General features: G+C 51.5%; 1 protein-coding gene across 2 annotated transcripts in view; it reads left to right on the top strand.

Annotated features, from left to right (window-relative positions):
• The window catches only part of SH3BP4 (SH3 domain binding protein 4), a 102,478-nt gene extending 90,999 nt beyond the window's left edge, over positions 1–11,479 (top strand). For both annotated transcript variants that reach the window (XM_017537721.2, XM_037741752.1), the window contains exons 5-6: positions 8,338–8,526; positions 9,410–11,479. In XM_017537721.2, coding sequence (XP_017393210.1) covers positions 8,338–8,526; positions 9,410–9,634 — 414 coding nt within the window. In that variant the 3' untranslated portion in view covers positions 9,635–11,479. The remainder of the gene's footprint in view (positions 1–8,337; positions 8,527–9,409) is intronic.
• The last annotated feature ends 1,053 nt before the right edge of the window (positions 11,480–12,532 follow it).

Consider the following 12,532-nt stretch of genomic DNA (forward strand, 5'->3'; position numbering starts at 1 on the left):
CCCAGACAACCCAAGAATTGTGCAAAGAGGAGCATTCCAGTCACTTTCCCACTGAAGCTGTGAGCTCCTCAAGGGTCCCAGAACGGACCCGGTCGGGGTCGGGGCAGACGGAGGCCTGTGCTCTCGCCCCCTTCTGTTTAGATCTTGGGAGCAGATCTGTGGTTCATCAGATTCCCAACAGGGTCTGTGTCTCCAGAGTCTTAAGAACCACTGCCCCCAAGCCTGAGTTCATTGTGAGTTTTTCTCACCTTCGCTTCCTTGAAGCTTCTAGCATCTCTGTATTGTTTCCACGTCCCGGTCTGTGTTGGTTTGAGTTGGGGCGAGGACAGCATTTATTTTGCCAGCACAACCCTGAGCTGGAATCCAAAGAAATAAAAGGGGGAAGTAAGTGTCAGACTGTGGGATACGCCCTGGCCTACCAGCCAACTGGGGAGCCTTTGCTCAACACTTTCTCAGCCCCACTCCCCACAGGTAGCCCCACCATCAGCAGAGCTGGGTCCCAGAGGTTACCTTGGCTAGGCATACCCACATTGTGTCCTGGCATCCCCAGGGGTGTTTGTGGCAGAGAGTCCCCGTGGACTTCTCCCTGAGATAGAACAGAGTCCACCCCCATCCTCCAGAGAGGGACGCATCACTGGTGTTTATTCCTGCAGGAAAACCCCGTGGCCTTGGCATGTGCCACTCTTCCTCATTCCTCTGAGCCCGCAGGCTTTCTTGTGTCCTAGCTTTTGAGAGGTGCAGTTCTGGTGCCCTGGCCTTTCTGCCACCTCCCTGGCTCCCCTGGATTGAGCCCCGTGTGTCTGGGAGAGCCTGGAGTGTCCCGTAGACACAGGTGTGCAGGTAAAGGTTGCACATGGCACATACCCGGCCTGGCTACCCATGCTGAGCCGGGAGACAGAAGAGAGGCAGCTCAGCAGAAGTAGGGCAGGAGCAAGACCCTTTCTCGGGGGCCTGCAATTGTGTGCAGTGCCAGAAGCATGGAGCCATGAGATTGCCCCGGGGAGTGAGATGGAACCAGAAGCAGCCATCAGAGAGGCCACCACCATGGCGACCAGGAAGTCACTGCTCTTGGGTAGGGAGGAAGCAAACAAATGCAGCAAGGGAGCTTTCTGGGCCCCACGTGAGGTCACCTGCAGCGAGGGGATGGCCCATGTCCCTCCCATCAGCCATCACCTGTTGTGGTTCAGAGCATTTGTCCTGGCTCTCCAGTAAAATAACTTTCCAGAAGCTGGTTCCTGGCTGTGGCCTGGCCTCCTCACGGGTGTACCCAGCACAGCGGCAGACAAGGCGCCTCCATCCTGTGAGAGCCTCCGTGTGGGCAGCCTTGAGACCACAGCCGTGGCCATGCATGCTGTCCTGGAACCTGACGGCGTTGGTGAGCCCAGGATGCTCACCTTGACACCACACCAGAGGTGGAAAATGACAACCAAGGAGGTGGCTTGATGCTCATTTCCTTCTTTTTTATCTTTTCCCAGAAGACTTAGATGATCAAACTCTTTTAATTCAATTGCCAAGTGTCTGAGAGGGGATTTTTCCCAAGCTCTGGGTGGGCTTCCCCATCTGCTTCTGGGAGGGGTGTGTCCTCTGTGTCTGAGTCCTTCCTCCACCCAGAGAGGAGGAAGTGAAACTCGCCCCTGACCAGGTCGGCTCCTTGAGGCAAGGTTAGATTTTGTGGTGATAAAGTGAAACTGGTTTTGCAGTGTCCTCACCCCATCCCCCCAACCTGTGTCAGCCATCATCTTGGCCAAACTTCTAGAAACTGCAGACAGATTTATCTCAGGGTGGTTTATTAGGAGACTGAAAACTGGGTCTTCTATTCCGCTTGACATTGTGGGGCTGCCAGGATTTCTGCAGCCTCCCAGCACTGCTTTACCTGCTCCTCCGGAGAATCACAGCCACTGCCGCACTCACCCACCCCCCCCACCCCCACACACACACACTCATTTGTAGCGTTGCTTTCTGTGTTGTTGTTCTGATGACACCTGGGTTGGAAACAGGGGCTAAATGATGGGGAAAGTGTGGGGATTTGAGACAGTCAGTGTGCAGGGTGATGGGAAGGAAAAAGGAACCAATGAGACCTGGGTTGTTTCTCTCTCCACCACCATCAGAAGGGCGTCAGCCCCTGCCCCCGCCCCAGAAAGTCCTATAAGATCTGGCCCTACCCATCCCACCCCTGGGGCCCACTGTGCTCCGAGCACCCCTGCCCGGAACACAGGCAGCTCGCCTGGCCTCCAGCCCTTGCAGATGCTATGCTGTTCCTCTTCCTGGAGCTCCCTTAGCCCGACTGCCTCATCTCCTTCAGCTGCCCGCTCAAATGCCATCTCTGAAGGATGTCCTTCCCTGCAGCCCCATGCACCTCATCATCCCCTGTCTCCATGGTGTTTCTTGAATCAGAAGCAGTTTATTTTGGCCAGACACGGAGGTTCACACCTATAATACCACCACTTTGGGAGGCTGAGGCAGGAGAATGACTTAAGCCCAGGAGTTCAAGACCAGCCTGAGTAACATAGTAAGACTTCATCTCTACAATTTTTGTTTTTTAATTAGCCAGTTGTGGTGGTGCACACCTGTAGTCCCAGCTACTCAGGAGGCTGAGGTGGGAGGATTACTTGAGCCCAGGAGGTCGAAGCCGCAGTGAGCTATGTCACAGCACTGCCCTACAGCCTGGACAGCAGAGTGAAACCCTGTCTCAAAAATAAAGAAAGGAAGAAAAGAAACAAGTTTGTTTATGTTCTCGTGTACTTGTTTCTCATTATCACTCTAACTGGACATAGGTTCCATGAGAGGAAGGGCCCTGGCACCTAAGAAACACTGAGGTACTCAATGGAAAGTGAGGAATGACTGAATGGATGATGAATGCAGGCCTTGGGCAGCACTAAGAGTCCAAGCAGGAGGCATTCTCATGTGGCCATACCATGCTTCTGATCTGTGGTTGCATTTCCAGTTTCCATTCTTTTCATGCCTGTTTTTGATAGCAGAGCCAGTGCGTGGGGTATCCCGGTGCCTCCGCCTGCCCCTTCCCAGCAGCATGGCTGTGGCTGCCCTCCTCTGTCCTGGCCACCTCTCTCCTACCAGAGCCTCTGTCCATGGTGGCATCAGCTGAAGATTGATAAGGTTCATGCATTTGGAAAGGAGAGCCTCATTCCTCGTAAAGGGTGCAGCCTGCAAGTGGCCATTCCGACAGGCCAGTAAGCAGAGCCTCTGGCCAGAAGCCAAAACAGTCGCTTCAAGGGAAGGGCAGAGGCAATAAGAACTTATGGATATTGGTGGCCAAATATACATATGCAATAAGCCATAGGAGGGGGCATAAATATTTATGAAAGGAGAACCGTGCACATTCCCATTTAAGCCTTGTGCTCCTTCGTGGGTCTCATGTACAAATAATGGTGGCAGTGGCATGATTTGAGGGTAGAGTTTACTCTCAGCCCCCTGAAGTGTCAGAGGGGAAGCAGAGAACAGGAAACCCCCACTGTGCATGCTCTGTAGACTAGCCGGAAGCACGGCGTGGCGGGTGGGCTCCTGTCAGGCAAAGAGGAGGGGCAGCATCAGGCCGTGGTAGAGGCTTTGAAAGGGAACCCAGCTTTTTAAGAATCAGAAATCTTTACACTCAACAGCATCTTTCGATGCCAAGAAGGAGACTGGGCCCGCCGTCCAGGTGCTGTGTGGAGAAGGCTTCCCTTCCAGCGTCTGGACGTCTTGGGAAGGAAGCGCGATGTAATGAACAAGCAGCAAAAAGGCCTAAATTGTATTTCTTTGTACTTTCATAAGAATATCCCCCCACCCCCACCTTTTTTTCAAGACAAGGTCTCGCTGCTCTGTCCCCTAGGCTGGAGCGCAGTGGTGTGATCACAGCTCACTGCAGCCTCAAACTCCTGGACTCAAAGCAGTCCTCCCACCTCAGCCTCCTTTGCAGCTGGGACTACAGGCATAAGCCACCAACCCCAGCTAATTTTTCTTTTTTTTTTTTTGTCTGTGGTAGAGACAAGGTTTCTTTTTTTTTAATTGCATTTTAGGTTTTGGGGTACATGTAACATGCAAGATTGTGGCATAGGTACACACATGGCAGGGTGATTTGCTGCCTTCCTCCCCTTCACCCATACCTGGCATTTCTCCCCATGCTGTCTCTCCCCACCTCCCCACCCCTCCGCTGTAGAGACAAGGTTTCACTATGTTGCCTGGCTGGTCTGGAACTCACTGAACTCAAGCAATACTTCCACCTCAGCCTCCCAAAATGCTGGTATTTCAGGGTTGAGCCACCATGCCTGGCCAAGAATATCTCTTGAAATCAGTTGCCAAACTCTGGCCCCCAGGCCTGCTATTCCTGTCAATGACATTTTGTTGAAACCCAGCCATGCCCATTCCCATATGCATCGTCTGTGGCTTTCAGGCCACTCTGAGAGATACCGTGTGCTGCACAAAGCCAAAAATACTGCCTGTCCCTTTATAAATAGAGTTCAGTGTCCCTGACTTAAATCAGGGTGGACTGACTCACTCAGCTGAAATCAGGATTGTGCATCGCTTCATTGAGTGTTTTCTGGTATACCCATGTGCCCCTAAAAAAGGGAAGCTACGGGGATCGGGTTCATAGAGCTAGATCCTCCTGCTGTGAAACTTTTCCATTGCTAAGAATTGGTGGATACCCAAAATTTACCCTTTAAAAATAGGCATAAATTACACCTTGTTGATGGTGTTGGTGGTTTATAACAAGCTAAACCAGTGCTGGGCTCAGTAAAAGTTGTGTAAGTGGAGCCAAAGTGAGTGAGTGAAAGACGCCTTCATTCTGGTATTGGAAGCGCTGACCGCTCCATTCATCCAGGATATGTGGAAAAGGGAGATGGAATCCAGGCAGTCTCCTTCCCAGGGACTAGAGAGCACCTGTGTTTCCCAGGACCTTGGTAACCTGTTCCCTCTGCCCCTGGGGAGAGAGCAGTTTTGATCACTTGTACCAGGAATGAGTTGAGTCAGAAGCAGGTGACTTTGACGTGTTCTGTTACCTAGAAAACGATGCCGCTTTGGGACCAGGCAGCCGTGCACACAGCCATATGGGCTTGGTGTGTGCTGAGTAGCCACAAGAGAGTCAAGTGGGGACAGTGAGCGTCTTTGTGTCAAACCCTGTGATGGTCCAGCACACCTTCCCAGGACCACAGACGAAGCTTTGACCACAGCAAGACAGAATCTGACCACCTACCAGTTTACTGTACACCCTCCACATGTGAATACACACCTGTATGCTCTTCGATCTTCTGAAACAAATCTAGTAAACATTTAATTTTTTAAAAGACTTTATTTTGAATATATCTAAATTCAAACTGAAACAGACCTTCTTCTGAAATATATAAATAGTTGATAGGAAGCACAATCCAGACCAGTGTTATATTCGGTTCCATTCCCAATGCCACGTGGTGCTCACAGAATTGGGCAGGCTGCTGGCCAAGCGCCAAGAAGTCTGCATTTGCTTCCACGCCTGTCACTTCCAGCTGTGGGACCCGGGACCAGCCTGGCGTCTGCCGGCTTCTTGTGCTTATCTGTAGAACAGATGCCTTGTGGCCCACACAGCAGGGAGGAGCTGGGGGATGGGCGCGGGGAGGCAGCTCTGGCTCTGACAGTTGTGTGTGAAACCCACTTCCCCTCTCAGCTCCTTCTGCAAAGTGGGTTGAACTCAGCCTCTGCTTCATGGGGTGGCTCTGGGGACTAGAGGAGCCATGTCTGGCTCGCAGCAAGACCTGGGTTTCTAGTAGGTTCTACAAAAACAGAAACAGCCACCAGCTCCTCAACCCCTCTTCCAGCCAGCCCCATTGGTAGCCAGCTGCCAGCCTCTCAGATCTAGTCAGGCATCAGAATGATCTGTCGCTCATGGGTTTTTTGTTTGTTTGTTTGTTTTGAGATGGAGTCTTGCTCTGTTGCCAGGCTGGAGTGCAGTGGCACAATCTTGGCTCACTGCAACCTTTGCCTCCCAGGTTCAAGCGATTCTCCTGCCTCAGCTTCCCAAGTAGCTCAGACTACAGGCATGCACCACCACGCCCAGCTAATTTTTTGTATTTCAGTAGAGATGAGATTTTACCACGTTGACAAGAATGGTCTTGATTTCCTGACCTCGTGATCCACCCACCCACCTCGGCCTCCCAAAGTGCTGGAATTACAGGTGTGAGCCACCGTGCCCGGCCCCATGGTTCTTTTTAAATTACATGGATTGAGATGCTGGAGGCCCACCTAGAAGGCTCGTGAGTCACCAACTCTGGCTGATGCATGCTGCACATCGCCAAAAAAGTCACCTTATTTATCTATTTTTTTTAAGAGTCGGGGTTTCACCATGTTGGCCAGGCTGGTCTTGAACTCCTGACCTCAGGTGATCCGCCCACCTCAGACTCCCAAAGTGCTGGGATTAGAGGCGTGAGCCACCATGGCTGGCCAGAAGTCACCTTTTTGTATTGCTAGACTCCCAAGTGAACATAAAGTGTACGTTAGAATGCTCAGCCTAAAACAACGGGGCTAGCTTTGAAGGAAGCAGCCCAGCCGACTGCATGAGCACTAGCAAGACGACGCAGCTGTCCACACGAAACAGTCCACCTAAGAGCGCTGACACCAGCGGCGTGGTTGGCGGGTCGGGGGTTGTTTGGTTTTTAGCATGCTTTGGAGTCCTAAAATGACAACCTCAGGTGCTGAAGCAGAGCGTGAAGAGACAGAAAGAGCGCCAGGCCTGGTGACTTTCCTCCCCTCTTAGCAACTCACCCGTCCAAGGGCCCACGGGAGCCTCAGAAACCGCCTCTGGGCTGCCTAGGCCCCCTTTCTCCTGGAAGCCGAGCCTTTCCTATTGTTGGATGAGAGAACGCTTTAGGGGTGGGGGTGAGCTGTGCCTCCCACGGCACAGGAGTCTCAGACAAGAATCAGACCCGGCACGAGGCTCTCCTGCTGTCCTGGTGACATCATCCTGACTGGCTCAGAGCCACACGCGAACCATGTGTGGGCTCATTTATAATTAGGACGGCGCCAGAGTCGCTCGCATGACACCCAGTGGCAGATATGTGACCTGGGACCGCAGGAGATGTACACCGCACAGTGTGCAGCCCCGCAGGCCTGCTGGCTGGTGCTGGCCAATTTCATTTGTTTCTTTAAGCCAGAAATGAGAGTTTGACCCCAGCCTGGGGTCCCTCAGCTATGTTAGAGGCTGTTGAGCCGTATGTTCCATGCCTGTCCCATCCAGCCCCCGTCTTTAGGGGGGAATTGAGTCCCAGCGTGGCCACATGGTGGTTGCGGCTTCATCTGGGACTTCTGCTGTCCAGTAGGGCTCTCTGTCCTGTTTCCTCCCCTCTGACTTCCCCTATGGTTAGTAATCCCTGTCCTAAAGACATAGTAGAAAGTTCTTGCCGCCCCACCGACTGTGGAAACTTTTCTCGTGTTGCACCGTCCTGCGGGAGGGAGGTCTGGGGCTCTTCTGATCTGATCACCGTGGTTCTTGGTGGGACATCCTCCATCTCCGCCTCAGGCCTCGAATGTTCTCTTTCTTTGTTCTCCCTGGGTGGCCGCTGTCTGAGTCCACAGCCTTGGTCTCTTCTGCTTTCGGTGCTCTCGAACTGGCCAATGTCAGCACCGCACACTCAGCGCACCCTCTGTCCCTCTCAGCCTCAGGCTATGGTGTCTGTTTGGTGACGTGCGTTCCTTTCTCTCTGGTGTCCCCCGTGGGAGTGGGAATGGTGACAACTCTAATCCATATTCACCCTGCCTTATTCACCATTTGTCTGGGGGCTGCCAAGACAAATGGCCACAAACTGAGGTGCTTCAAACAGCAGACGCTTGTCCTCTCACTGTTCAGGAGACCACAGGTCTCAGTCAGGGGGTCACAGGGCTGCTTCATCTGGAAGCGGCGGGGGAGAATGTGTGCAGGCCTCTCCTAGGCCCTGCCGGCTCAGCCGTCCTTCTGTTCCTTGGCTTGTGTCCGCATCCATCCAGTCTCCGCCTCTGTCTTCACACAGTCTTCTTCCCTCTGCCTCTGTCTGCTTTCTCTTATGAAGACACCAGTCGTTGGTGACTTCCCCCAGTACAGAATGACCTCATCTTAATTCTATCTGTAAAGACCCCATTTCCAAGTAAGGTCACATTGTGAGGTTCCAGGCAGATGTGGGCTTTGGAGGGAGACCCTGGTGAGCCTAGCATGCCCGCACGTCATCCCTTCTCTCCTGTGAGTCCTGGCAGTGACAGATTTCAGAGGACATTGGTAGGCCAGAGAACATGGAGAGCAGAGAGCCCATGGCCATTTCTGTGCCGTCTGCTGGAATTCTGCAGGAAGCAGAGCCTGCCCCGCTCCTTACACCTCCTCACTCTGTGCCTCTTCCCCCACAGGCCTTACTGAAGATGGACTGCCAGGGCCTGGTGGTCAGACTCATCCAGGACTTTGTGCTCCTGACCACGGCCGTGGAGGTGGCCCACCGCTGGCGGGAGCTGGCTGAGAAGTTGGCCAAGGTCTCCAAGCAGCAGATGGATGCCTACGAGTCTCCCCACCGGGACAGGAATGGGGTTGTGGACAGCGAGGTGAGCAGCGGCTGGAGCCCCTCTATCCGTGGGCCCCTCAGACCTGTGTCGTGCAGCCGAAAACTGTCTGCCTCGCAGCAGTTCCGGGAGGATGTGACGGGTGGAAATGTGCGTGCCTGTGCCCAGCACTGGGTGCCTCACTGAGCAGGAGCCGCCCTCTGGATTGGTTGTCGCGAGTCTTGTCTTTAGGGTGTCAAGGCTGTTCCACACGACATGGGCAGGACAGACAGAACTGCCTGTCCCTTGCTCATTTTGATCTTAAATTACCATTGGTAGCATTGAACAATGCCGTAACGCACACACAGGGGCCTTTGTGAGCCGCTCTGGGCTGGGGCGATACCTGGTATGTTACATAACTTGGGCCAAAGCCGGTGCGGCCGGGCTCTCACTCAGAGGTCCTTTGTTCTTGCTTGTGTGTGGAGGGCACCCTGGTGAGCTTCCTGGAAGACAGTTCGGGCTTGCAAGATCTAGGAAGCAGGTAGTCCCAAGCACAAGGGTGTCTTTTATGAACAGAATGAATTTCCAAACAGCACAGAGAAAAGGTGCCGTGATGATTTTCTGCTTATTTATTTGTTGCACACCTACTCTTGCACAAAGCCCTGCTCTTCCCTCTGGAACGTGCTGACACTGGCCCCGAGATGCTTCCACTGTTCTTCTGTGGGCTTGTCGCACTCTTGAAAGAGTGTCCCAGATAGTAACTACAGGAGCCGCACCAAGTAACAGGAACAAATCTCGTTCTGTCTCCTCATCTTTCTTCCTCTCTCCCTCCTTTTGTTTGTTTTTTTTTTTTTTTTTTTTTACGCACTTTCTCTCTCTTCCCTGCGGCTGGAGTGCATTTGACTTATTTCTCTTTTTTTTTTTTTTTTTTGACTGCACCTCCCAGGCCATGTGGAAGCCTGCATATGACTTCCTACTCACCTGGAGCCATCAGATCGGGGACAGCTACCGGGATGTCATCCAGGAGCTGCACCTGGGCCTGGACAAGATGAAAAACCCCATCACCAAGCGCTGGAAGCACCTCACTGGGACTCTGATCTTGGTGAACTCCCTGGACATTCTGAGAGCAGCCGCCTTCAGCCCCGCAGACCAGGATGACTTCGTGATTTGAATGGGTCCCCTCCCCTCCTGCTGCCATGACCGCAGACCTGAAGAGGGAGGAAGGGGCGGCTGCCTGAACATATTTAGGGTCTGCCAGCTGGACCTATACCCATAATGCGCCACCCTTCTCCATCAAGGGAGAGGCCTGAAGGGACTTCCTACCGCAGGTCATTGCCAGTCGCATAGCTTTCTATTTGTTAAGTATAAATTTAAATTGGAAATCATTTTTTTAAAGAATGAGGGGAAGGGATGGATGAGAAAGGTGGTATCTAATTTTTTTATGGACCATAAAGGTTTAAAAGAAAATAGGGGCACAGGCTGTTGAGGTTTTTATGTTGTCACAGGCCTTTTTAAATTATGTTAGGGATGTACATAGGTATTTAAAGGTCACTGGGGGCATTTCTGATTTCCAGCCACACTTTGCATTTCAACACTCAGCCCGGAAAGACACTTCTTCGGTTGTTGGACCTCTTTCACATCCTACATGTAAGAAGGTGAATCGCGTGGGGAAAAGTGGCTTTTCAGTAAACGGGTACAGCTCACACCCATTCTTCCTGAGAAGGCCCAAGGTCCTGCCCCCTCCTTGGATTTGACTGTCCTCGGTGCTTTGTCTCATGCGTAGTAAATGGCCATCCACAGAACGTGTGACTCTTTGGTGAGCTTTACTGGGCAGAGTGAAGTCCTGCTAACATACTAGCATTTAGGTGCCGTGAGCTGTTTCTGCCAGTAGATTAGAAAGCAGCCAGGAGTTGACAGTCTTTAGGATCCCTGCCCGTGTGCAATCAGTCCTTCACAAGAGCAGTGCCATTTGAGAGTGAGGTGGTCCCTGCTGCTACCAGGCTATTGTCCTGTTTCTTCCTGGGGTCAAAGCAGTGCTTCCCATCGAGTTTGCCGCCTCTTCTGTGGACAGGAAGAAAACTTCATGATGAAACCAGAGCCTTGGTGGCCACCGACTCTCGTGTTTGTGGCAGATGCTGTGGTTGGCCTCACAGGCAACGCCTTATGCCAACGTGCAGAGGTGCCAGCTGCCATTTGCCAAACTCTGCATTTCATTTCATCTAAGGCTTAACCCCTTTTCCCTCCCGGTGTACCTGTGTCTCCTCCAAAAGAAGTAATTGTTTAGATGAAACCGTCTTTTGTACAATGTAAAGATCATCTGAGCAAGGTGACCATTCTGTAAAAATGAAAACGTGTCTCACATAAAGTCAGGAACTAGGCAAAGTGTGGCATTGATAACTGGGGTGCAGACATGCTGTGTGAATTTCATGACACACGGTAGATGTTGCATCTTAGAAGGGAGCAGCAGGCAGGACTGATTCCTGGCAAATCAGTAGAGTGCGGTGAGCCCCAGCAACATGTCAGGACACACCCGGTGTGTCTGCTATTGTCAGGGGCCATTTGGGATCCCAAATCTCATTCTCTAAAACTGCTTTCTTGAAACGCGTTACTTCCTTAGTATAATCAACGTATACTCCCTTATTGGCCTGAAACGTCGTATAGCTACTTATTCAGATACTGAAGACCAACACTAGCTATTGTATGCTGCAAGAACCAGGACACACAATTCCCCAGTCATCCCACGATACAGCCTTCCATTGTGCTTCTCAACTCAACCCCATAATTTCTCCCAGAGATCATCTGTCACCTTTTCCCCAAAGAAGAAACAAAACCAGTTGCACCTTAAACCATGGATATTTTTCCTCAGGGGCTTTAAAGAGTTTCCTATGCAACGTGTCTTGTAGCACAAATAAAATTCTACAAAAGTTGCAGTAAATTTTATTTGGATATTTTAACCTGTTAAGTGTGTGTGTTTTTTCTGTACCCAACCAAACTTTCAATAAAACAAAAGTAAAACCTAATGTAAGTATTTATACGTAGACCAGTGGCTGCCTCCCCGAAATAGTCACCCCTAGATGACAGGACAGCAGCTGCCGTGGCAGGTGTCTGTTTTCTTGGTATTCATTTAATTTGCTCTTGAAATGCGAGTAACTCAGTCATCACTAACCAAATGGGAATCGCTGCTACCCAGGGCACCCGCAGGGAAACACACTTATGGCTTGCTTTTTTCTGGGTCCTGTGAATTGGCAACCCCATTCCCACAAGACAAGGTTTAGGATGGAGCTATTTCTGTGTGCCAGGCGTCAGCCTTGAAGTGAGGATTACAGCAAACAAGGGCAGACCATGCTTTAGGAAGATGGTGTTGTGGGGGAGATCGCAGTGCAGGAGCTCCTAATGGAGACCAACTTCACTTGGAGGTAGGGTGAGGAGTGGGGCTTATGGAAATCTTTCTTGAGAACCTGACTTTGATGCAAGGCTTGAAGGCTGAATGGGAGCCAGCTAGACCAGCAACAGGCTAGACCTGGGGACCAGTGTGTTGGCAGTGTTGATGAGACAGGGTGCGTGGGGGCAAGGAGAGGCTGAGCCCTCTCCGTGGCTGGGACTTGTGGAGTGAGCATGAGCCCTCTGTTAGCTGGACTCTTTCCACCCCTTGTGCCTGTGTTAATTCCACCTGCAGCACCTACCAGCTGGGTCCACACACCCATTTTGCAGTCGAGGACAGGGCTCAATGTGTCCCATAATTTACACAGCTAATAAGAGAGGCAGGGACTTAAACTCGGGGCTGCCGTAACCAGGTGCTCTCCATGGCTTAGAACAGCAGATATGTGTTCTGTCACAGTTTTGGGGGCCAGATGTTTGAAATCAAGGTATCACATGGTTACTTGTTCTCTGTGTCTGTGACTAAATCTCTTTCCTTAGAAAGACACCAGTCATAGGATTTAAAGCCCACCCTAATCCATCAAGACTTCATCTTAACTTGATGACACCTAGGATGACCCTGTCTCTAAGTAGGGTCACATTCACAACAGGGTTTAGGACTTTGACGTGTCTTTTTTTTTTTTTTTTTTTT

This window comes from Cebus imitator, unplaced genomic scaffold (assembly GCF_001604975.1).
Source record: "Cebus imitator isolate Cc_AM_T3 unplaced genomic scaffold, Cebus_imitator-1.0 Scaffold106, whole genome shotgun sequence".
Classification (NCBI taxonomy): Eukaryota; Metazoa; Chordata; class Mammalia; order Primates; family Cebidae; genus Cebus; species Cebus imitator.